We start from the raw sequence: 27,180 nt of genomic DNA on the forward strand, positions 1-27,180 counted from the left end.
AAGTCACAAAATATTAAATTGCAAAGACAACTCGCTCAAGAAAAACATGAGCATTTCTCAGTCACCACTTTTATGACCATTTTCTTTAACCGATCAAGTGAGACTTTAGATTTTATACGAGACTCTAGTGGCAGAGGCAACAATAACGTGATTTAATATAATGTCAATTATTGCCTCGTTGATCAAAAAGGACTGATTTTAAAGATGGAATAAAGTTATTTCTCTCTCAAGAAAAAACTTATTTCTTTCAATACAAATTCACAGTTCAGTTTGTTTTTGACTTTTAAGAGCAAAACTAATGGGAAACACTGGATTAAAAAAAGAACATCTAAATGTGTAGTGCTTTTTATGTGGCATTTTCGCATTCAGAAACTTTGAACTGATTTCAAAGTTAGATTTTTATAAAGCCTGTCACATACAATTGGAACAGTAATGTATTAAAACTAATTCAACTGGGATTTTTTTTGTCAATAATTGTACCTCTAAAAGTCACAATATTCATGACATCCCGAGGGTCGAGTAGGAAAATGCTTAATCAGTGCACGTGCAGTAGCCGTGATATAAATTGTAGTGGAGGTCATTCAAAAATAAATAATTTAAAAAAACAGTTTAAAAAGTTAGTCATCTGCAAGACTAGGTTTTGCGATGAAGAAGAAAACCTTGCAAACACCGCGCCGTAAAAGTAATATTTTTTGGGATATTCCACTTCTTCCATATCGTGAAATATAAATACAACGCTCTGTGGTGTAATGCGGTCGGCTCGTTCCTCTCATTAGCCTCGGTAATCACATCGAAACACGTTAAAAGAGCGGGAACGGCCTCGGGCGTGGTCGGGTCTGCAGGGTGCGCTGAATAATTCACGGCTCCGGTGCAGATCGCGGCGTTGGAGCATCTGGTCCTCGTTTCATCCACGGTCGTCTTTATTGTCGATCACGGTGACGATAGTAAATGGCACTTCCTGTAAACTCCAGCCTCTGCTTGGTTTCACTCGTCTCCTCAGAGCTGCCTTTGGGTTTAGGTTACTGACAGGAAAAGGGTAAACACTGCTGCCCCCGACAGCTACCGCAATAAGAGACGGCAGATTCACTCAAATATGAGATACTCTGTCAATTCTACTTACCACAACAACTACTAGTGAAACGGGCCAAATATACTTACAAAAAACAAAACAAAAAACATACAAATACAATATAATATTTCAATAATTTATCATCCTACGTTTACTTGTGTTAAGTTACCGTTTGTGAAGACATTTTGAAAAATCAAAGTTTAACATGACAGGAAGTAGATCTGAGTTCTGAAACTGAATCCCTCTGTGATGTCATCAAAAGGCGACGTGCCATTAAAAACACAGAGACCATTTACACTGAACTGACACATTTTTCTGACACTTTAAACGATCATTCAGCAAAATAAAAAGTGTATTTTGGCTCTTGTTTTCAGTATGGTTGCTAGGGAAACAGTTGAGGAATTACATCTACTTATGTCATATTTGCTGCTCATGTCCAACCAGGAAGCACAATTATAAACATTTACAAAAATGGTCAAACTGGGGACAAAATGTTCATTAAAATCTGATAATTGTGTTCTCTATGTTTGAGTGAAACGTGTAGTCTAACCTGTCGTATAGAGTGTAAATAAAACTATGAAGTTATTTGGCCGTCGTGTCTAATCGTGGGTTGCTGTTGGAATACAATATACTTTAACAAAACTTTAATGAGCTTTAACGAAATTGGTAAACAGATATGACGGATTAAACAAACCTTAAAAGAGAATCTACGGCTACATGTCATTAAATCAGGGATAACATTGCGATCCACAACCATTGCCTTCTAAAAGTTTTTGTTTACCGTACTTTTCACAAACACAGGCATTAACTGAATTTGGACAGCCTCCAATGCATTTCATTATTCCCGGTGGTTTGTAGAAACTCAAAAGGCGACGCTTCCTTTTGCCGGGGTAACGCCTATCTTCAATTTGTTCAGCGAAAACACAAACAAAATCCAACTTAGTGCTGAAGAAAAGCCGGTTAAATCTGACTTGAAATAATGGGTGGCATTAAAATTCATTATGTTTTTCTTGTTTTTCTGTAGTGGAGCTGTACCAGCATGATCCGCGTGTGGCTTTGCGAGGGGAAATGTGGAAGCGCATTACAAGGCAGATGCCAAAACAGCTGGAGAGACGAATAACAGATGAGGACGAGCCAAGAGTGTGATTTTAGATTCAAAGTGCTAAAATGCATACTGATTGGACTGAACAATAGACATTATACTGGGCGATGCTACACTGGCTCTCACATAATCAATGCTGGTAATAATGCTTTAAAGGTGCTGTGACCTTTCAGGAGGAGGGTCTGTCACCTTCGGGGCTATGGAGATGCTGCTACTTTGGAACAGTCTAGTATAAAACATAGATGTATAAATAAGTAGACGCGGCGTTCGATGCTCGTGCGATCAATCGCTTAGCAACTCGGCTCGTCCGGTAAGGTTTGAAAGAGTCCGGAGCGGCCCCTTGTAGGTATTACTATAGCTGTTTGTGTTAGCTGTTAGCATAAGCCCTGCAAATTATGACTAATCCAGAGTGTCGACTGGTACCAACCCATAGACAACATTTATAAGATGTCAAAGCCTCTATAAAAGTCATTGTTGAGCGTTTAGTGGCTCGATGCCAGATTTGATTACAAAACGATTACAAAATAATGCAAATTCTTTTAAGATCATGCTGTAATTTTCCACTCATAATAATAGTATTTTATTTATGTTGCCATGTGGTCTTTATACTATAAGCTCAAAATCATTCTAAAAAATAAAACGTTGTCATGTTTATGTGAATTTTGAGTATCAATACTTGTTCAAATGAGTATCTAGTTTTTACACTTGTTTTAGAATCGATTAGTATCAAAATGTTTGCAGTGGTTGAACATGTATTCAATTTGGTCACTCGAGTAAAACGTACGGATAAAAGATTGAAAACAATGACTCAAGTAGAAATAGTTTTTCTAAGGAATTTCAAGAATAATGTTTTTGTTTGCTCAAAGTTGAGAATTTAACTCAAAACCTTTAGTCAGGATGTCACCATGAACGTGGTGAAAATAACTCCATTCTACTTTCCAGTCCAGTTAAAAATATAATAGAGTCGAAAGTACAGAAACCTGCTCTCAAACAAGTACAGATAGCTAAAAATGAGACTTTTGATATCAATAAAACTGATAGTACTTTCAATGATTTGGTACTCTCTTCTTCTCTTATTGTATTCTCCTTCAAAAGTTAAATGGATAAAGTTGGCTCTCAGTGTCACACAGTTGAGGGCACTTGTAATGGGACAGTAAATCAGAGTGGTATATCACCTTGCAGACTCGAGCCACACGGGCCACAGCGAGCTCCGTGTCACAGTCCAGCTCCAGAGCACGTTCACTGAAGAAGAAGTAAATCTTATCGTCATCTCCATCTTTACTGCCCAGGCCTTCTCTGACAAGCGCCGATCCCACAAAGTCTGGCTCTGTAAAACAACACAAACGTCTCTGTTTCTGCTTCACATGAATCAATGTGATTGAACCTGGTTATGTACAATAGACAAGAGTAAAGACATAATATTCTTGTTTGTAAATGTCAGAATCCACTTATAATGATGTGCATGCGTTTAGTGCTGATGGTAACGATAGTAAAACAGAATCAAAGATATTATTGTAAACACAAAATATCCAAATGACTTCCTTGAGTGTTTTCTGCAACTTGACTATAATTTGAGGACCTGAGAGCCACGTGTAATGGAGTAAAGCTTTCATTAAAAGAGTCTATCAGATATGATTTAGACATAACTTAACACATACTTTTAGAAATAGACAATTTACTACATGAATTGATAAATGCTTTAATAAAAGCAAATTTTAACACACAATTTGGTAAACAAAATGTTTTATTAAAAACATTTACATGTTTTATTAAAAACATTTAAAGGTTGAATGGACGATTTTTTTGGCCCAAATCTGAGTCTTATTTCCTTGTGGCGTGGACTGCCGATTAGTTCTGCCACGTATCGATCATAAAACACACCTACTGCTCACCTGCAGCCGCGTGAGGCTCGTCCCACGAGCAGCACGGTTCCGCGTGTCTAAGCGCATTGATCTATCATAATATAGTTCCCTCAGTGTACGGGGCAAAATGAAGACGGAGAAAGACAGTTCGAGCTGACTCAGAAGTAGACGGAAATCTACGGGAGACGAGAGATGCGATGCGCTCCGTCGCGCTAATAAACAAACACACGTGTGTGTTGTATCAGTCCGCACGGGGGAGTGCGCATGCGCACTTCCGCCTGTGTTCTCAAATCGCCGAAAAATCGTCCATTGCGCCTTTAATAATACATTTCAGTAAAAGTATTTTTAGAAGTAGATTTAGTAAAGCCATGACTTAATACAATACATTTACAAATCCACAAAGTGTATAAGCTTCTCCAGTGAATTGTAGATAAAGATTCAGTTGTATCACCTGGACCCTGTTTTATAGAAAAACAAAAAGTTTCGACTTTCATCCAAGAGTCACTCAATCTGCAAATCGAATCTGGGAACTCAGACTCGATTTGGAAATACAGAATGACTCCTGGATGAGAGTCAAAACGTTTATTTGTCTAAAAAACAGAATCCAGATGATATAACTCAATCCTTTTCTACAATGGAACACTCCTGGATGAATGAGGGATTACACCGACTTCTCCAACTAACTTCTCAATTCATCTTTACCGTGGCTCTCCTGGTCCTTCTGGCTAATGTAAAGTGAAATAATGAAAGAGACTCTCTGATTGGTTGGAGCAATGGGTAAACCCACTTGTAAACCAATCAGAGAGCTCCTTACGAGTTCACTAGTATGAATATTATTTGCTTTACTTTATCCAGGAGGACCCGGAGTGCAGCGGAAAAGCTAACGGTGAAGGTAAAAGGTTTTCTTTGGATGATTTGAAAATGAATAAAGTAATATTTTACAAATCCATTTAATAATCTGTATTTTAAAAAGTAAAATGTATTTATTTATTTATTAAATATTCTAAACAAAAACATGATCTCTTGTGACGTGGCCCGTCTCTACTCTTTACACTATAATCTACATGAGTTGTTATGCATCACTCTGAATAAAACCCAGCAGCATTTGCCTGAGCTCTTTCTCACGCGCTACAGACACAAACTAAGACCAAAGTGAACCACGCAGCCTCTTCTCACCTCTGCTTTTCCAGTCTTCTCCTCACATTACATCAGCCCTGATCTGCCTCACTGGGACCTACTAATAATAATGGTCCATTAGAGCTCCACACCTCCTTCATCCTCCTCTCGTCGCTCTGAATCCTGAGTTCTCATTAAACCAAGGTGTTAGATTTAGAAAACGAAATAAATCAGTTTTTAGGATGGATTTGAAATGGATTGGCAGGATTTTTTGTGGATTTATCATTTCCCGGACAGGCTGCCCTTTCGGAGATAAAAACCTCTTTCCCCCGTAATCTTTAAAGTGTACAATATCAACTCGAAAACGCTGTGAGAAATATGAGATTCAGTGTGGCTTACTATATGTTATTGTTAATCATACTGACGACTAGAGGTATAAAGTCTGCATTTAAAGGTTCTGAACGTCAGGTCTCGTTACTCCAGTAATGACACAGAATGTACTTTTTCAAGAATATGTGAAGAGTTCAATTGCAAACACAGATATTTCCTTTTTGAAAAGTTATATTTCTTTTTGTTACAACTATTATCAATGTAAAACAATGTGGACTGGATCTAGTAAAGGAATACAAAGTGTAAAGTGCAAGCCAGCCATGTTCAAAATGGCTCTCATCTCTTCATGTAAAGTACGTTTCACAGTTGTACTTTCACACATACTCGAGTAATTTATTCGACTTGAGTAAACGCTTTGGTCCCTCTTCGCACCGGGAGTAAATCTGCAAATGACAAAAGCTTTATGTTGACAATATTAAAATGATTTGTCCTTTGATCCTTTGCAAATACCAGATATTGTGCATTATTATGAATTGTTTTGTCATTGAATTTACATTAACTTCAAATCATAAATCAGATGTTACGTCCAGACAGACAAACAGTTTCCCCAAAGTACTTTCTTCACACTAATTACTAGCTCTTTCTTGGAGTACTTTTACTTGAGTAATATTATTTTGAAGTAACGTTGCTCTCTACCCACCTCTGCCCAGAGTAGGTAAGAATTACAAATTTAAAATGATTTCAGCAAGGTACATTCATCTAAACACAATGATTTGCTTCTGAGCACGAACTAATGCAATAAACTAATCGTCCAAACAAAGGATAATAAGTCAAATCAGATGAATAATGGACCTGAACCAAACACGGTGTACATCTCACTGTTTTAAATGCAGCGTCTCTCCTTCCTCGCTCCTTCTTGGATTAAAGTGAGTTAGTTTGCATATTGCTGCGCTCCAGACAGTCTGGGACACTGCTGACTGGACAGCGCCAACGCCTGCCTCCAAAGCACGATTTAACCCCAATTTTGTCTCAAACCTGCCCACACTTCACTTCACCCCCGTGTGAGGTGAGCGCGCTCTTCTTTGTGGGTCTACGTTTTGATACCGGACCCGTATTGTCAGGAATAACAATTTGCCTTATCGCTCACTTTAGGCTGTGTATCTCTGTTTTCTCATTTCAGCTCAACTTCCCAATTATTTTCCTGTCATTACACCTTAGTCTTAGTGCCGAATGAAAACCAAAACGTATCAAATAAATATAATAAGACATTTACGAATGCATTTTCTGTTTAAGAGAACACAGTAGATACATATTACATGTTACGATGCAGATTTAACTGAATTGTTAACCATTTTGAGATGCTTCCTCTTATAAGAATATAACTAAAACTAGATTGTCTTTTTTGTCGCTATAGAAAAAATAATACAAAACAGTCTAATTAAAGGTGCACTTAGTAACTTTTTGGCATCTGCTCATCTCCATGGAGACACAGTACTGTTGCTTCACTCGAAATGTTTCACAGCACGAGATTATTAAGTGTGACATCACTTCCGCGTCCACACTTCATATAGTTTTATATGTCATTAAAAAATTGTGATGTTAGATGAGTTTTGGCGCGGTGGTTGCTGTGTAAATCAATTACAAACAGGAAGTTAAATTACCGTATTTTCCGGACTATTAGTCGCACCGTTTTTCATAGTTTTGGCCGGGGTGCAATTTATGCTTATATACTTATACTCCGGAGCGACTTATATGTCTTATTATTTGTTATTTTCACACTTGCAACCGCATTTCATACTCCAGTGTGACTATATATGTTTTTTCTTCTCTATTATGCATTTTTTGGCTGGTGCGACTTATACGCCGGTGCGACTTATAGTCCAGAAAATACGGTATAAGCCTAAACTGCACTGCATTTTAGTTCAATGCACAGTCCGACCTGTCAGAGGCACTTTAACAAACCCATAACATTAAACGTATCCGTCTTGCGTTTATTCATTTACAGGCGTTGTCATGGCTCAGAATACGGCCCCGTACGTTTAATGTCTTACTGTGGCCAGGCAAAGCAATTACAACTTCATGGAGACAAGCAGACGGCGGACAATCCACCAGAAAAGAACCTTTAATGTGCGCTTTTCTTTGTGCAGCGTGTCAAAAATATCTGTCCAAGGCTTTCGCGCAGTCGCCATCTCCCTTCCCTTTTTACCCAGACGTCCCACAAAAGATAATGATCCTTCGTTTTAGCCGCGCACCGCGATTCATTTCCCGCGTCTCTCGTGTCTGCGCTTGTTTCTCATTTTTACATTTTAATGAAACTGCAGTAAAAAAGAAGCCGGCGCTGTTATCGCCACCATTGTGATGTCTGTCATTTGAAAACATATTTAATCTCTTTGCGGCGTGTCCGTCGAGGTGAAAATTGAAAATGAAATCAATGGATTCTGGACGGTCAATCGTGGAGACGTTGTGAACTGACCATGTTCGGTTATCAGTTTGCTAGGAAGTCCAAAAGAGTTAAAGGAACATTTTACACTCTCCATCCATCCACTTTTATCTATTACTTGCATATCTGGCAAACACAACGCAGTGAAAAGCACATAAAGGATCCGTGTCAACTCCAAAACTGAAGTTATACCTCAAAGACACAACTGCGACTTGATTAGAGGGATGTAATGAAGATAAGTCTGTTATCTTACGTTGGAGAGCAGGACCACACCTCATCCACTTCCTTTCCGGTGGCTACACAATTTCAGCGTTTACGCCACACACTTCGGCGTTTGTGTCTTCTCTTCTAATTATTCAGTTTTATCTTCTTGACGGGAGCCTGCAGCGCTTATCTTTGGAAGCCCCAAAACGGCACCAATTCCTCTCTATATTATGTTTCTCTGGTTTCCAGGTTGTGGTCCTTGTTAGTGAAACAATAACCGAAAAATTGCGATAAGTCTCTCAATAACATCATAGGTCGTCACAACATAATAAGGCTATAAGCTAATTTGTTCACATTTATTGTTTTTATGCAGCAACAGCTAAAAAACATACAGAACTACATAAGACCATGATCCTTTGCTACATTTCAGAGCAGACAACGAGAAGGAATAATAGTTATGAAGCACTTATCGCGATTAGTCTTTCAATAACATTGTGGGCCGTCACAACATCCATCCATCCATCCATTTTCTACCGCTTGTTCCCTTTCGGGGTCGCGGGTGACTAGAGCCTATCCCAGTGACTTCGGGCCTTAGGCGGGGTACACCCTGGACAGTGGCCAACTTGTCGCAGGGTTAACAACATATCGAACTATATTCTACTTTGATCACATTTATTGTTTTGATGCAGCAACAGCTAAAAAACATATAGAACTACATAAGACCATGATCCTTTGCTACATTTCAAAGCAGAAAACGTGAAGAAATAACAGTTTTGAAGCACTTTTATATTGAAATATTGCGATAAATCCTTCAATAACATCGTGGGCCATCACAACATATCAAACTATAAGCTACTTTGATCACATTTATTGTTTTGATGCAGCAACAGCTAAAAAATACATAAGGAACTACATAGACCATGAAGGAATAACCGTTTTGAACCACTTTTATATGTTAATTCTTTAGAACATGACAGCAATGGTTCGCACAAACACTTTTTAAAAGGAAAAAGTCACAACACAATATCACCATAAATATCGTACCGTGAGAGTTTCATATAGTTACATCCCAAGTCTTCGCATGGGGCATAGCTGACATGAGTATCTGTGAATGCTAATGTCCTGCACTGGGATGTGGCGCAACAGATGGCCGGAGACGGACAGGCCGCGGCGTCCAAGCGGAAATACTTTAGAGACTCATTTAGTTTGGCTAATTTTGCGAAACGCAGATGAGGCCTTGACGATGGATTCCACAGACGGTTGGACAAAAACACTGCTCCAAACACACAGGAAAGGTTAAAACTTGCTGTGTTGTTAAAAAAGTGCTTCTGTGGAACATTTTATACCAAGTTTGCATCCCTGCGGTTGCTCCTGAGACAACACTGCACAAAGTTAATATTCCCGTTTCAAATAGATGTAGAGCAGAGAATTTATGATCATTTTATTCTATAACCTTTTCCATATCAACTGCAGTAGATGGTATCATTTTTTTTCTGGCCTGAGGGTTTAATATGACAGGACAAATAGAGTGTGAAAAGAGGAAAGAGAGAGAGAGAGAGTATGGAGACATCTCAAACCCACGACGCAGAGGTGCAAAAAACCACAGTGCAACACATTAAACCACTACACCACCGGCGAGCACTACGGCAGACACTGTTATTGCAGCGTGAATTGCAATAAATGCGTTTTTCAAGTGCTGATATCGTAAAAATTGGTATTGATTTGAGTAGCATCGTTGAAGCACCGGAACTGGTTTTATTTCTGATTGAACTTTGATCATCGTAATTGTTATTTGGACATACAAAAAACATACAACTCGAACATTTTACAAAAAGGACGGCAGCATTATTAAATTCAAATGTCAAAAAAAAGATCAAACTATTTGTGACAATCCTCAATAATACACTTTATTCATGAATAATCTCTATTAAAAAGCTATATTTCTACCTTTATTTGGTAGATAATACATTTACAAGTATCAACGCACAATAGAAATAATCGTTTGACTAGCCAAATTATCTAAAAATTAAACTATCCATCCATCCATCCATCCATTTTCTACCGCTTATTCCCTTTCGGGGTCGCGGTGACTGGAGCCTATCCCAGTGACTTCGGGCCTTAAAAATTAAACTAAAATAAGCTAAAATAATGCTAAATCAAACCATAAAGTCCAAGTCAAATTATGTCTCATGTCCTCATTTAATTCTGTTGTCCTCATGAATGGCTGACGACTATCCCAGCAACAAAAGTGCAGCATTCATAAAAAGACTTCCCATGTGCATTTTTTAGACACACGTCGTCGTAAAACTATAACAAACTTAGTGCCAACTCTCGCCGCGCACCGTCCGTGTACCGAATAAGAGTCGTCTTGCATTGTGTTGACTTGTGTGTGGAACATTCGTGGTTGTTTGGCGTGCCACTTCTCCCTGTCCTGGTCCCCCAATGTAACAGTCTGCTCCTGTCCTGCTCCCCCAATGTAACAGTCTGCTCCTGTCCTGCTCCCCCAATGTAACAGTCTGCTCCTGTCCTGCTCCCCCAATGTAACAGTCTGCTCCTGTCCTGCTCCCCCAATGTAACAGTCTGCTCCTGTCCTGCTCCCCCAATGTAACAGTCTGCTCCTGTCCTGCTCCCCCAATGTAACAGTCTGCTCCTGTCCTGCTCCCCCAATGTAACAGTCTGCTCCTGTCCTGCTCCCCCAATGTAACAGTCTGCTCCTGTCCTGCTCCCCCAATGTAACAGTCTGCTCCTGTCCTGCTCCCCCAATGTAACAGTCTGCTCCTGTCCTGCTCCCCCAATGTAACAGTCTGCTCCTGTCCTGCTCCCCCAATGTAACAGTCTGCTCCTGTCCTGCTCCCCCAATGTAACAGTCTGCTCCTGTCCTGCTCCCCCAATGTAACAGTCTGCTCCTGTCCTGCTCCCCCAATGTAACAGTCTGCTCCTGTCCTGCTCCCCCAATGTAACAGTCTGCTCCTGTCCTGCTCCCCCAATGTAACAGTCTGCTCCTGTCCTGCTCCCCCAATGTAACAGTCTGCTCCTGTCCTGGTCCCCCAATGTAACAGTCTGCTCCTGTCCTGCTCCCCCAATGTAACAGTCTGCTCCTGTCCTGCTCCCCCAATGTAACAGTCTGCTCCTGTCCTGCTCCCCCAATGTAACAGTCTGCTCCTGTCCTGCTCCCCCAATGTAACAGTCTGCTCCTGTCCTGCTCCCCCAATGTAACAGTCTGCTCCTGTCCTGCTCCCCCAATGTAACAGTCTGCTCCTGTCCTGCTCCCCCAATGTAACAGTCTGCTCCTGTCCTGCTCCCCCAATGTAACAGTCTGCTCCTGTCCTGCTCCCCCAATGTAACAGTCTGCTCCTGTCCTGCTCCCCCAATGTAACAGTCTGCTCCTGTCCTGCTCCCCCAATGTAACAGTCTGCTCCTGTCCTGCTCCCCCAATGTAACAGTCTGCTCCTGTCCTGCTCCCCCAATGTAACAGTCTGCTCCTGTCCTGCTCCCCCAATGTAACAGTCTGCTCCTGTCCTGCTCCCCCAATGTAACAGTCTGCTCCTGTCCTGCTCCTCCAATGTAACAGTCTGCTCCTGTCCTGCTCCTCCAATGTAACAGTCTGCTCCTGTCCTGCTCCCCCAATGTAACAGTCTGCTCCTGTCCTGCTCCCCCAATGTAACAGTCTGCTCCTGTCCTGCTCCCCCAATGTAACAGTCTGCTCCTGTCCTGCTCCCCCAATGTAACAGTCTGCTCCTGTCCTGCTCCCAAAATGTAACAGTCTGCTCGCCGCTGTGGGGAATACGCTCGCTCGCCGCTGTGGGGAATACGCTCGCTCTCCAAAACGGGATCGCATTTACATAAAAATAAACTCATTGCAATTGTTAAATCTGCTCGCTGTTGCGCTTGTTTGTCCAGAGAACGCCAAAAAACGCTCTTTCCCGTGGGCGGTCGGTCGGTCGGGCCCGTCTCATCACGCCGCTTTTTTGTTGTTGCTTTTTTTGCTTCCGGCCCGAGGATGTCACTGACCCGCTCTCCTCGCCGCCGGCTCGTTTTAACATTAACCTCCACGACCCCGGCTCTGGGCCAAACGTGTTATCAGGCCGTTCGTTTCAGGTCGTCATTCCCTTGACATACTTGCTATTTCAGACCACGTTTTTTGTGTGTTTTTCTGTGTGTTTTTCAAGCGCACGACTCTGGTCTTACCGTTGAGCCAGGCGGGCAGGTATTCGCTCTTCATGCTGTAGTGCTGCTGGCCAAGGTTTCTCAAAATGACCGGCTCGGTTCCGAGGAAGTTGTTGAGGGTTGCCGAGTACAGCTCTTTATCTGTGAAAATGCAAGGGTTTGGTTTATTTCATGTATATCACAATCAGAAACGGTTTGTTGCCATTGCTAATGACAGACTTCACAAACATAGAACTTGCTTTGGTGATTTGGTACAACATAAAACAATGAACAATAATAAAAACAACCTATATGATTAATCCCAACGATTTCTATAAACAGTATGCACTAACCAGGCCTTACATAATTGACAGGTGATGTAAATAATGCACAATGACAAGTTGTTCGGTTCAAATGAGGTGAAAGAAGACTGCTTTTGTCTGCTATATCATTATGAGCTGCGTTGGGAAGAGTACAATGTCTTTAGTTACAGTAAACGTGTTCTGTTACTGGTAAAAACATGATGTACAGCTTTTTGTCTCACCGTTTGTTCTGCATTTATTTGTAAGAAAAGAGAACCTTTATCACAAATTAGAGAAGGGAAGAAATTACACAGACCCTCAATGTAAGAGCGGCGTTTTTCTTACCAAAGATCATTTACACACAAACAAACACACACACACACACACACACAGACACACACAGACACAGACACACACAGACACAGACACAGACACAGACACAGACACAGACACACACACACACACACACAGACACAGACACAGACACACACACAGACACAGACACAGACACAGACACACACACACACACACTGACCCATCTATTTGTCTTATGTCTGTGTTGTCTGTCTGTCTTTTTCTGTTTTTGTCCTTGTTGTCCTCACTATTGTTACTACTGTTTTGTATTTGTACATTCAAATACAAATACAAATACAAATAAAAAATCCCAACCATTGGCATACGAGGAGACAGAATACCGTTCCAGAGCGCCAAAGATCCAAACATATTTGTAAAGTACTTGTCACAGTGTGTGGTCTTGGCTGGCCTGGTAAACAGTTTGGCAGCTGTTTATTTGTCGTTTTTATTCCGTTTTTAAATTTGTACCAAAATGGCTTCACACCGCAGCTGAATCTTACATATAAAACCGAAACAAAAAGAAGGAAGGAAGTTTTATCACAACAAAACAAACTGTTCTATTTGCAACTCAATAGTGCTGACAAAATATTATTGTTGCCCCAAAAAACCTGCATTGGCTGTACAATAAATAACGGCTCATTGTGCCCAGGGACGGACACAAAAAATCCCTTGTACAGGATTTGATGGGAAGCCTGAGCATTACAGCGTTAAATTGGGCCGCTGGACTGACAAAACAGATGGAAAACACTGACAGAGATTTGAAGTACATTTTATGCTCGTGTCGGAGCGGTAAAAACAGGTCTGCTGGGACGGAGCATCAGGCTCTGGTCCTGTGCATTTGCAGTTTGATGTGAATGTCAATAGAGTGTAGACAATGTTCTTCGAATATAAAAACAATACAGCTGCGGCGGGATGAAGTGTTCCCCGACTTCAGTCTTTGGACAATATTCTGAAGGCCGTGGAAATCAAATATACAGTTTTTCGTTGGAGTATTTGACACAGCAGACAAGGTTTTTCAGTCATTTTTTTTAAGTATTTGGAAAAAAACAGTTCATTTATTATTCTTTTTGCCTCGTTAATCTGGTTTGTGAAGAAGTATTCACCAGGAACATGCAATTATTCAATCAAATACACTGGGAACTTTAAGAACTTATTTATATTTGTGCCCATAAAGTTGACTTCTATCAGCTCATACTCACCCACTATGAGGCCAGTGTGCCCTTTGGCCGGGTCGTACGGACACTTGCCCTTGCCGTCCTCTAGAGCGGCGCTGTTGAGGGTGAAGTAGTCCGCGTTCTGCAAACATAAACACAGAGAAGGAGGTTTGAGGGGATGAAGAGAGGCTCAGGTGGTGCCGCTGGCCGCTATTTATTACTGTCCACATGACACTGCTGCACGACGACACATACACACACACACACACACACCCACACACACACACACACACACACACACCCACACCCACACACACACACACACACACACACACACACACACACACACACACAAACACACACACACACACACAAACCCACACACACACACACCCACACACACACACACACAAACACAAACACAAACACAAACCACGAGTACAACTTATGTGTTTGAAAAAAAGCCCTGTATTTGAAGGCAAATATAGGCAATAAAAATATGTTTCCAATGTTTCCAAATATATTTAATGTTGGCGTACCTGACATTACTTTTGTAAATGGGTAAATTTAGTTGTGTGATAAAAAGGAGGCCGCTGCAAGCCGTCTGCATCTGATAAAGTATTTCATATCTTGTCAACAAGGAAGTAAGAGCTGAAAGCAGCGCTCTGATTGGCTGTGCTTGGGCGGTCCACCCGAGTTTAAAGAGCCTAAAATAAATACATGTGGATATTAACAACGTGCCAAAGTATTTGTGAGTGAAATAAACTAATTAGACAGATTTAAATGCATACTGTACCTCCCAACACGTTTTCCTTGGCGGAGCTAAACTGCTAACACACATTACCGTACTGAGCCAAACCTAATTTAGAACATTTATTTGCAAAGATATTAAATTATTAATTTATTAAAGAAATTAAATCGCTCTTCTTTGCTACTACTGACTTCTTTTGACTGTCTTTTCAGCACATAATCTGCTCAAAATAGAGACTCTTTGTGCCGCCTTGAATTAGAGCAACAAACCGCATGCGAGCTGCACTTGCTTGGCACATTTTACACAAGCGCAAGAGTCTGTCACCGTCTTTATTTTGATTTTGTCACCCCGCGCTGGCTTCGGGGCGAGACGGGGCCGCGTGGGCTTGACACCTGTCGCGCGGGACTCACCACGTAGGTGCACTTGGGCTGGAAGGCGTAGGTGCCGCAGGTGTACAGGTGCGTGTGGTTGTAGCTCTGAAGGAAGCGGATGTAGTTGAAGCACTCGGTCTGAAACGGGGAGAGAAAACAAGAAAGAGGTGGTTGAAATGTGTCAAATAAAAGAAACTGTGTTGAGCTAAAACTGTGTGGGTTTCACGCCGCAGTGGTAATGTCCCTGTTTATCTTTGTAAATCCTTGTTTCGCAGTTCTGTCGTGGTGAGTTTTTTTTTTTTTATCTATTTAAAGCTGTAATAGAAAGCAAAACTGTTCAACTTTTGGGTAAAAACTTTTGGGCAAAATGATGTCAGTAGAACATGTTTTCAAACGTATTTGTTGAGGTTTAATTATCAGGCAAATGTGAAATGTCTGTGAAATGACTCAACAAAGTGCAGAAATATCACCTAAACCTTCAAATAAAAGGTATAAAGTTTGTCATTTTTATTTTTAATTAGCTCTCTTTGTAGCATTTTTACTCCAAACTACTCATTATTCAGTCAGTATTGCAGATCTTCAAACCATGTTCACATTTTTGTCTACATTTTGATACATACAGAAACGCTAAACCAATATTACAACCTACGTGCACCTATAACTAAATATATAAGTGTTACATTTATGGTCCACCTTAAAAACAAGACACAGCATTTCGAAATCGTTCTCTATCTTGAAAAATGATTAGTCGTGCAGCCTGAGGTATAAGACCATTAAACTCATGATGAATACGAAGGCACTCTCGAACCAAAATCACAATTTGAGTTTGCACATTTATCATTTCGAAAGGTTGCATTTATCTAGATGATAATACCCTCTCTTTGTATAGGTCATAGCTGCACTTAAAACTCTGGGTAAAATTGAAAGTAAGAATTTTGAAAAATAAAGCATCCAAAGGGGGAAAAAAGGTGTCCAATTTCTGCCAAAATTTCGCATTTTCAAGTTGAGTTCTTATGGGATTTCACATTTTAGTCTTTTCTCAAACGTCTGCGATGAAGCCTCTGAACAGTATCGTACTTTTAAAACATCTGAAATCTACCGTATTTTCTGGACTATAAGGCGCATCGGAGTATAAGTCGCACCAGCCAAAAAATGCATAATAGAGAATAAAAAAGTGTGAAAATAACAAATAATATCACATATAAGTAAAAGTACATAAGTATTAGTTGCACCCTGGCCACAACTATGAAAAAAGGTGCAACTTATAGTCTGGAAAATACGGTAATCGCAACGCTTTTCCAAAATTGCGCAGCCCTCGTCCAAATTTACAGCCACAGTTAATATCCCGCCCTCGCACCGTTTCATTGACACGGCTAGAATCACAGCAATAAGTCAATTCTACATTTCGAAAGCCAATTTTAATCAACGTTCTCCGCCGAGTCCTGACTTTTCCATCACGATCCATTACTTTCCACGCCCATTACATTTGTCCCTCCTGTCCCACATTCGCTTTGTTTACAAGATCATTTCCTCTCCAAATATTTACACAAGACCGGTTCTAAAACGCAGAGTTAACCAGCACAATTATTGCTTTAACCTTTGAATACGACAAGAACTCGACAGCTTGTCTTCATCTAAACAATATGCGTGTGATTAGGACTGTAATATATGCAGCGTTTTATGAGAAATGCCCTTTAATGCCCGTGCTGTGCCAAACAATGCAACTCTCTGAACGCAATTGGGAACAGATGCTGGAACGCAATGAATAATTCACTCCATTCAAATGATGTGGCCATTACATTTGGAGGAAAAATCGAAACAACTTGAATGTTTCCCCGCTCACATAATCACAATTTGCATTTTTTTTTTACATTTTATTTTAATAATCTGCTTTTACAGCCTCCGAAATCGCCGCGGGTGATTACAACGAGAACTGTCTGGCAGCTTGACGTAAACAGCTAATTGCTAATCTAACGCATTGTTAGATTAGCTTCTGTTGGATTGGGACTTTTGCACTGTAACGTTTTATATATCGCCATATGTACGAGGCATTAGCGCCGGCTCCTGTTAAAATTGCAGCTGCTTAAAGGGATAATGAGGAATCTTTCGTGCCAGACACTGCACGTCTAGTTAGGCCAATGAATAATTAGACAAATTCGAAGGCTAATTTAATCGTTAACACTGTTTGTTTTGCGGCTGGAACACTCGCGCCGCAGTTTTAGCACGTGCAAAGTGAGCGTCTTGGCCAAGGTAGAGTTGTCAAAAGTATCGGAAATCAGACGCTAATCGATACTCAGACTAGTATCAAAACTACGTGCTCACTTGAACGCTTATCAATACAAAAACAGATCAAAATTTGACTTTTTCTGAGCAGTTTTATAATGAGTTTGAGCTTTTATCCAATCTAAAAAAAGGGAGCATCGAGACAAAAATAACACACTATATTTTGTGTATCAAATTGCAGTCTTTTTTTTGCTATCCTTGTGGTATCAAAAATAGGATCGAGCTTTTCCTCAGTGTTTGAAATGCTACACAAACTGGATCCTTTTCAAACAAGAACTTTTTTAATCAGAGGTCGAATGTGTAACTATTCATGAATTATGCATATTGTCTTTTGCATAAAACGAGCTCATGAAACATACTTGTCTCTATAAAACATATATAAAGTAGTTAAAGGAGGTTTTGATCTGTTCCTGTTGCGTAAAGCACTTTGAATCACTCTGTGTGCGGATTGTGCTCTACATAAACATAAGATAAACTTGCTTTGCCAGGACTAAAATGTATTATTGTCTATTATTTGGTTATTTTGGAGACATTTGGACCATTTTCCCCGAACTGTTTTGCACTTTTCCCATTCTGCACTAAAACACATCCAAAACAACTGCAGAGCAAAAGGGGAAAATGTCGTCTTCTCTTTCCCCAAAAGCCTTCATGAAAAATGTAACAAGATTTTGCAAATGAAGAGGGCATTATGCTGAGAGAGGAACTAGACCACTGACCGCTTTTTAAACAAATGTTCTATGAGCGGGAGATCAGAGAAGAAAACCCATTTGAAAGTGCGGAGTTTAGAGAATCTTCGACCGACGGGGTGTTGTGGACACAGAGTTATAAAACCAAGGCCACTACTTTTACTTCAACGTAAACAGAAAGCAAAAAGCTGCTACAATAAAAATACCATTGTTTGTTTTGTTCCATTGCTCCAGTAATTCTCTACAAAAGGCATTTTCTGGTTTTATGTGCATAGAAATGCACAGAGGCTTAAAGTTAATAGACGGAGCCATATAATGTTGCTTTGGAAGTAAATGCGTCTAACAAATTAATTAAAAGAGAGACAGAAACAGTTTACTTTATACATTGTGGCCAATAAATGAGTTCTTTTGGTATTTTGGTAGATATTTAGTATTTAGAGTGATTTGTTGTTGGGACTTTCTGTTTCCATGTTAGAAAATCAAAGAAAGCTTGAAGTCCACATGACTAAACTTAGTGAACACGATTATATTTTAGATTTTAATTAAGATTTTTCCCTCAGTTTGTCCATTTTTATGCCATTTTGTATGTGATTCTGTCTGCTCTACTTCCTGTAGTTTTCACACATTATTAAACGTAAAACTATGACAAATATTTACCACAAGTACAACCCCACCAAACGATGTAATGATAAGAAAAACACGAGAACCATTAAAGTCCATTAAAGCAACTCAAACTACTTCATAACTAAGAAAACATGCTCTTTAGTTCATTTTGCTCCATCTCTTGCTTTATGCTTGCACTTTTAACAGGTTTAATTTGACTTTACTGCACTCTGCACATAACCAGTGCATCGCGGGCATCGCAGTCATTCAGAAATCTCGTCTTTGCATCCTCCATCGCTCTCCTCACCACTCTTAACGACATTTACCGATATGCCCGCCCCCAGACGTGATTGTCTCGACTTCCTGTTAGCGTCTTGTAAACAGGACGCGGATCCATTTCTAACAGCGCCGGTCAGAAAGCTAAAGCTCAAGCTGCTGATGGCGGTATGATGCTGCCGCTGCGGAGAGAGAGAGCCTGCTAATGTAATGACTGGAAGCTCTCCAGGCCTGAAAGGTGAGCCCGACTTGACAAAATGTAATTGATCGGAGAGAAATGTGGTGCTGAAGTGGCTGCGTGCGGTTACCTGGTTGTTCTTCCCCTTAGCGACGCACTCTCTCTTCTTATCTTGTGGAGCCGGCCAGTCGATCTGAACAACAATAAAAAAAGAGATCAGAGTCCACAACACCATGATTTATGTATTTATTTGGATGTTTCTTTGGCAAAATGTTAGATGTGTTGAATGTGCATTTATATTTGCACGTGGCACTCTTGACACAGGATAGTAAACCGGCTTCATTAGGTAAGAGTAGCACACCCACAATAACAGTACTGGTCAATGTAGTAATAGTAATAGTAGTAGAAGTGTTCCGTGAAGATGTTCTCGTAGTATTAGTACCGTATTTTCCGGAGTATAAGTCGCACCAGCCAAAAAATGCATAATAGAGAAGAAAAAAAACACATATAAGTTGCACTGGAGTATGAAATGCAGTTGAAAATAACAAATAATATCACATATAAGTCGCTCCGGAGTATAAGTATATAAGTATAAATATAAGTAGTATATATAAGTCGCACCTCGGCCAAAACTGTGAAAAAAGGTGCGACTTATAGTTTGGATAATACGGTAATAGTAATCGTAGCATCGTATCGTAACGTTCCGAACATAAGACTCTATAATGCACTTTTTTTTAGACACAACACAACTTTCTATACAAATTGAAGCAGTTACTATAGCAACCATGACAGGTACTTAAAGTTAAAGTGCATATGACGGGTTAAACTACACATTTCACAAAGAAAAATGTAGTGAACATGATTATATTTAACACGTTTTATATTTTTAAATCATTGTTTAAACCGTCAGAAAAATGTGTCAGTTGCGTGTAAACTCTCGATGAAGCGTCGCGTATTGATGACATCACTGAGGGATTCTGTTTTAGAACTCTGCGCCAATTCTGGTAAATTTAAACTTTTGTTTTTTTTAATTTTTCCTTCACAAACTGCAACTTAATTGATGTAAAAATAGGATAAATATTTAGGGAATAATAAAACAAAAAAAAAAGAGAACTCGTCATAAGTACTTCGATAAACAAATTGACATCGATTGTTGATAAATACAATAAATAACTGCAATATTCATGGTGCCTGGATCGCAAAGCACTTTGATTCTTAGAGAAACAAAAGACAGAGTATTTGAACATGAATGGAATTTCAACTATTTAGAGACTCAGTAAATTGTCTGGTTGGTTTTAGAACTATGTATTTGGACCTCAAAACTCCTGCCATGGACACTGTGAATGGATACCTCTGGCCAAGGGAATGAAGGCCTTTAAGAAAAAACTGGATAACACAAAATGCACCAACAATCAAGGACCGGACTGAAATTATGATTGACATTCGAAAAACAGAAAAAAATGACTTTCAAACTTGATATAAAAATTGCGCTTTTTGCCAGACTTTGGACATTGGGCAGGATGTGCTGTAATTTTGTGTTATTATATTTTTGATGGATGCTTGTATGTACCTGTGGGTAAAACAGCAAATCAATTTAAAAAAAGCAAAAAGGAAAAACTCTGCACTTATCTTCCATAATCGACTCTACAGTGGCTTTTTAAAAATGAATCACAAACATTACCACAGCTTTAAACTTCCTCTACAACGTAACTTTTGACAAAACATACAGTAAATAAAGGCATCGCGTAAACGTGCAATCATAACTTGAGTCTATCATTTAGATCAAATGCCTCACACCAGATGTATCCAACATTATTCAAAGTAATTGTCACTGCGCGCCATAAAAGTGGGTCTTTACAGGCTGCAGGTCTCCGCTGTCCAGCCATAACCCAGTGTTTGATTGCTGTTGGTGCAGGACCAGACTGGAGGGGTCGTGGATTTACTGCCGCACTTGACCCGTAATGACCACTGTTGGTTCTACCCCGCGACTGAACGTACGTCACGTTTCGCCCCGTCATATTTGGAGCGCAGTTATGGGTCGCCATTAGTCCTGAACTTCACGCTGAACTTAGTGCGACTATATCGACGGTAACGCAACGTGAGCCGCAGTTTAGGTTTTAATTTATCGCTTGTCAGTTCCGATTTTAGCCAGACAACATCGAGTTCTTGTCAACCTTGTTTCAGGAGCGAATTTCGCATAGTTTCAGCACAATTTCTGAACGATTAAAAAAATAACGGTCATACTATTAGCAAACTGTTCGTTCTTGTTGGTTTATTTCATGTTTGAATAGCAAACGAATCCATACAGGTCTGGTACATGTAATGCACCAGGAGCTCCTTCTCTGCCCCTGTGTTTTCCATCAAAGTGCAGTTTGTGCTGATACACAAACCAAATTTCCATATACCGTATTTTGCGGACTATAAGGCGCACCGGAGTATAAGTCGCACCAGCCAAAAAGTGCATAACAGAGAAGAAAAAAACACATATAAGTTGCACTGGAGTATGAACTGCAGTTGCAAGTGTGAAAATAACAAATAATATCACATATAAGTCGCTCCGGAGTATAAGTATAAGTATAAATATAAGTATAAGTCACACCCCGGCCAAAACTATGAAAAAAGGTGCAACTTATAGTCCAGAAAATACGGTAATTACTTCCAAAAAAGAAAAAAAAAAAGTTTGCAACTATGTCAACTCTTTTATACTCATGGCCATAAATAAATAAAATAACCATATTTTGCCGGATATATTGAAACATCAGCAGAGGAAACAGCAGTGGAAAGTGTACCGCTAATTAGTGAAAGTAAAAGTACAGTTACTTGGCTAAAAATGTACTCAATTACAAGTACAGCCTCCAAAACTGTGCCTAAAGAAGACCTATTGTGCTTGTGTGTTCTAGATAGTTCTAATCTATATCGTTTTAATTTGTGACTAAAAGCTTATGCCACGCTGCTGAATACTACACGTGTCACTGTAGAAAATTAAATCACTGAACAAAGTAATTAAATATCAATGGGCGATGGTGTCTTGTCCGTAAAAGAAGATTACTCAAATACACACGAATAACTCAAAATACAACTTTGAGTGGATTAATGACAAGGGAAAACAATTATAATGTGGTTAAAACCTCCTCATTACTTTTTGACTTAATTTTAGTAGCATTTTGCATCAGTATCTTATACAAAATTTGAAAACGAGAAATAAGCTCGAACTGAATTAAGTCATTTTAAGCATTAATTTGCATATTCGTCGAGCTCTGGTGCCATTTTGAGCATTTGTAGATGTGTCAAAAACAGAAACAGCTGTGAGACAATTTTGACTCAACTATAAGTACAAGTGCATGTTTAAAAATGTAGTAAAAAAGTGCAATAACTCCGTAAACTAACTAACTAACGCAAATAATATACTCACACACAGCACCGCGAGTATTTGTAATTAGTTGCTTTCCGCCCCTGCATTTTACACAGCTTTTACAGAGCCTTTAATTAAGGTTTAGACCGTAATCGTTGCTCCGTAATGTAGAGTTTTTGAAGTTGTAATGGTAGAAAAACCTACTTTTGCAGTATAAAAGTTCTACTTGTGATCGTTTCAGGGCCAATTCAGCAGCAGGCTTTAAAGGGCCGAGTAAAAAACATCTGAAGGACGCATTTGAACTCCTCTGATTTAGACATTAGGCATTAGTTACGACAGCACTCCTGATTAATCATGTCATCAACGTACTGTTACTGCATTACTTCTGATCACGCAGTACAACTACAAAAGGAAACGCGACGCGAGGGGGACTAATACCAACGTAATTCACCGCCCACGAGTCCATGTTACTCTCAATATGGATTTTTCTCATGATTTAATTAGTGCGTTTTCAGCCTTTACCAACAATGACCACAAAAATCCATTGAATTAAACGCAGAACGAAGGCCACGGCCTCCAACTGTTTCTATTTTCCACATTTATCAAACTCAAAGTCTCTTGTTATGTCGCTAAAAGATGCTTGGAGCTTTGGACTCTTAAATATGACTGAATGGAATGATTGACCTCAAGAGTTCTCGTCTTAAGAGCTTCTTTTATTCTCTGGCTTTTAACAGAGTTGTGAGGTCCTTGTATTGATTTGTTTTGTAATTTGATTTCATCTAGGTAATTCATGCCAATTAGTAAGGCTGGGGGATATTGACATAAAGGAATATCTCCATAGGTTTTTTAGAGTTTCCCGATAACAACATTCAGACGAGGTTATGTAAATAGAATACAATACAATACAAACGGGTTAAAACAGCTTTTTAAATGTCTTAGTTGAGGTTCAATTGTCAGAAAACTGTGAAATGAGCCTAAGCTGAATCACAAAAGTGCAGATATATCACCTTATTGACAGTTTACCACATAGGTTTTTTTTACATTCTATTTTTAATCAGCATTAATTAATTTTTAAAGCATTTTTTACTATAAACAATAAACTTGATATAAAAATTTTGCATATCTTCAAAACAACATCCAAAATGTTATCAAAATTTGTATGTGTTACCCATCTATTAGTCTACTATATTGTTTTATTTATTTGATTGATTGATTGATTGATTTTACTTAATCTATATTCTGTTTTACTTTTATTTTTCTTTTATGGTTTAATTACTCTGTTAACAAGTTGATATATATATATGTAATATGTAAAAAATTTGCTCATCATCACTGGAACCAATAGAAAACAGGTGAGGAGATCAGCAGGGGGCAGTGCTGCGCAACTTTGCCCTAATATTTAGAACAGAATTAGAGGGAAAAATGGTTTACGCTCTCATTTTACAAATAAACCGGCGGAAGACGACGGAAGAAAACCTTAAACACAGATGCTGCACTTCTCCCGTCGATCACGTCACGACAGTATCGCTCGCGCCGTTGTTGTAGCGTTATCGCCTGAAGATTGAACAAAACTACGAGAAAAACTGGTTAAAAACAGCGAGAGAGAGAAAGAAGCGTCAGAGGAGAAGCGTCAGAGCGCCGTGCCCAGATGGTGATAGACTGTGAAACATCTCCCCGGTCTGCGCGCTGTCACTGTATATCCAGAGTACACGACACGCCGGGGAGGACAACAGGTGCGCGCGTCTCAAACAGAGGGGCGCGGGCAGCTGGCGAGGCGCACGAGTCGTTTGATGTCCCGATGCGGAAGGGAAATGTAGAAACAGTCTATTCCCGGATCAGTCCAGATGTGTTACAGGGACAAAAGAAATAAGACGGGTGGGCGATGGGTCGGAATTTACATAATGTGGTCAATGTTGTTTTGAAGATATGTGCAATGTGAACATAGACGTTTATTGTTTATAGAAAAAAAATGATACAAAAAGAGTTTATTCAGAATGAAAATGAAGAAAAAACCACGTAGTAAACTTTCAAATACATTTCTGCATGTTTGTGATACATTTTTACAGGCGTTTCACATTTGTCTGATAATTAAACCGCAGCTGTTTTGGCAAATTCCTGTTGAATTAAAATAATAAAATGTGTTTAAAAAAAAAAAGGGAAAAAAAAGGAATATTTAAACCTTTCCTGGGCAGTAAGACAGTTAAAAACCAGATGGTAGAGTAAAAAAACTAGACGATTTCTATGTTTAAAATGACACTAGCATAAAAAAGGGAGACGAGGCTTCAGTTTGTGACGTCCGGAGGCTAACGCTAACCTCCCGCTGTTGAAAATGCAATGGAACGCAGTGTTTTCTTTGCACAAACACTGGAAGGGTCCGCAGCACCGTTGTTTATTCTCTTCTGCCCCGATTTCGTCTCTCATTCCCTGTTTCGTCTGACTCTTCTTGTACGTGTGACCGTTATGATTAGATTAGGCTGGTAAATCAGATAACAATCCCCAAACCACCGCGGGCCGCTCGCTACGCGCCTCCATCAGACCTTGTAATTGTATTGATCGTAATTATTGAGAGCAAGGCAACACTGGATTGGGCCTCAGAGGGTTTCCAATTTCCATAATTGTGAAGAAATGCAGATATCAAGGACAGAGCAGAGCAGTGCTAAATTTTATATATATAATTTTTTTAATATAATTCTGTATTTCAAAAGTTCCATTTACGAGCAAGTGTAGACGTTCACACCTCAGGACTTGCCTTATTAAATTCCCCGATGACCCCATTATTCTGACTCAGCTGGAGACTAAAGACGACCACACAGTGTATGTTAAAGAGGTAATACATTATCTTTGACCCCAGAGAGGTCAGGACTTATGACCATGTGATTATCAACAGAAATGTAACAGAGCAAATATCATGGTCTAAATACCTGGGCACAGACGAGTCCAACAGCCTGAGCTGCAGTGCTCATGTGGACGATCTGTGCAGCCGACTGGCACAAAAGCTCCATTTACTCAGAAGGCTGCATTTATTATGTGTCCGGCCAGAGATCAGGGCCATATTTTACGAAGCAGTCTTGGCTTGCATTGTCGGACATGGCGACCGGTGTAACACGGCCCGACACAGCCTAGCGTGAAGCCAGACGGAGGAGAATGGCAACAGCCGCTCTAAAACCTGCAGAAAGACCTGTCCCAAAACAGGCACGAGGAAGCTGTGGTTAATCAGGCCAAAAGGATTTTCAATGATCCGCCTCAAGTTCTGTTTTCAGAATATGAACAGGTCCAGCAGATGAAAGAGTGACCGGTTCAAACAGTCCTTCCCCCTACGTCAATATACAACATACAAATCTGGCCCCTGCACTTCCCACCTGGGTCGTGGGGACGATCCTCTGCTCACCCCATTCTCACCCTGTTCTGACTCCTTCACGTTCCTCTTTAACTCTCCTGATGAGCTTCCTCTGCTGCTTTTAGATTTAAGACCAATGTCCAGGACTCAGGCACATGCCACTTTACTGTTTTCTCCATCTACCATTTGTATTGTCTATGTGATTATGTCGATTGCTTTGATTTGATTCAGTGTTTGTACTATTCTTATTGACTTGCATTGCATATTATTCTATTATGACCCTGCACCCAGAGTGAACAAGACAGATTTCCCTCTGAGATACAATATATTACATAGCGCACCTTTAAATAGCGGCTGTATCAATGTCTGGATTATATATAGTATTGTTCTCACGTTTTTACATGGACTTAAATTATATATTTAGACTCACATACTTTTATGTGAGTCTAAAGTGTGTTTCTTTCTGTCTTTCTATTTTGTGCTTTACTCAATTTAGCGCCCATTTTGGACAAATTCTTCGCCTCGGTCAAAAACATGTGATTACCTTTCTACTTTCTTATTATTTGGAAATAGATTTAGCTTGCTGTACTCTGTATTTGACATTTTAAATAAAGTCCTTGTTCTCATAACAGCTTTTTTACCTGAATAATATTATTTTGAAGCAGATATTCAGAACACTTGGTCAAGGGCACTGAGAGTTTTGTCCTGGAGTTGCACATTAAAGCACGGACAATATTAAGGCTGATTAATTACGTCGTAAAGTTTAGGAAGCAGAGCGAGTGTGTGAGCGTGTGCTCCCACGCCAAAGGCTGCAGCCGATATAGATTTGTGCTCACAGACCCCAGCGTGGGCACTTACTACAATCACAAAACCTGGCAGCTCCACATTACTCTGGAAGGCTTTACGCAACTGATAACATAAATAACGTTTGTATCAACTAATAACTTGGCAGTGGGTCTCAAAATGCACAAACCCTGGCCAGAATGAGTGAAGTAGAAATTAAGACAATTAGTGACAATAATGTTATTTCTTTATATAGAATTCTAGATATTCTCAAAAACATTTTCTTTTGTTTGTTGGTTGTGAAATAGACAAGCTTTAACTATAATATATAACATGCATTTCACACAAAAATGGATGACACAAAATGACATTGTTCTGGACATTAGTAAAATGGAAAAAAAAAAAACATTTGGATTTAATTTGAAAATGTGTAAATTTGACAGACTTTGTCCAAAGTTTTTGGGGGTTTTCTTGGCCATGA

At 39.7% G+C, this 27,180-nt stretch overlaps 2 protein-coding genes across 2 annotated transcripts in view; both read right to left on the minus strand.

Annotated features, from left to right (window-relative positions):
• Positions 1-27,180, minus strand: part of ap3m2 (adaptor related protein complex 3 subunit mu 2) — a 259,737-nt gene that overhangs the window by 123,736 nt on the left and 108,821 nt on the right. The gene's annotated exons all lie outside the window — the stretch shown is intronic.
• Positions 1-27,180, minus strand: part of sema4c (sema domain, immunoglobulin domain (Ig), transmembrane domain (TM) and short cytoplasmic domain, (semaphorin) 4C) — an 87,335-nt gene that overhangs the window by 25,434 nt on the left and 34,721 nt on the right. The window contains exons 3-7 of the mRNA XM_072432794.1: positions 19,358-19,420; positions 15,241-15,339; positions 14,125-14,221; positions 12,312-12,431; positions 3,347-3,498 (exon numbers count right to left, since the gene is read on the minus strand). Of these exons, the coding sequence (XP_072288895.1) occupies positions 3,347-3,498; positions 12,312-12,431; positions 14,125-14,221; positions 15,241-15,339; positions 19,358-19,420 (531 nt within the window). The remainder of the gene's footprint in view (positions 1-3,346; positions 3,499-12,311; positions 12,432-14,124; positions 14,222-15,240; positions 15,340-19,357; positions 19,421-27,180) is intronic.

Source organism: Eucyclogobius newberryi, unplaced genomic scaffold (genome assembly GCF_026437365.1).
Source record: "Eucyclogobius newberryi isolate DKJ021-1_F unplaced genomic scaffold, fEucNew1.0.hap1 SCAF_6, whole genome shotgun sequence".
Lineage (NCBI taxonomy): Eukaryota > Metazoa > Chordata > Actinopteri > Gobiiformes > Gobiidae > Eucyclogobius > Eucyclogobius newberryi.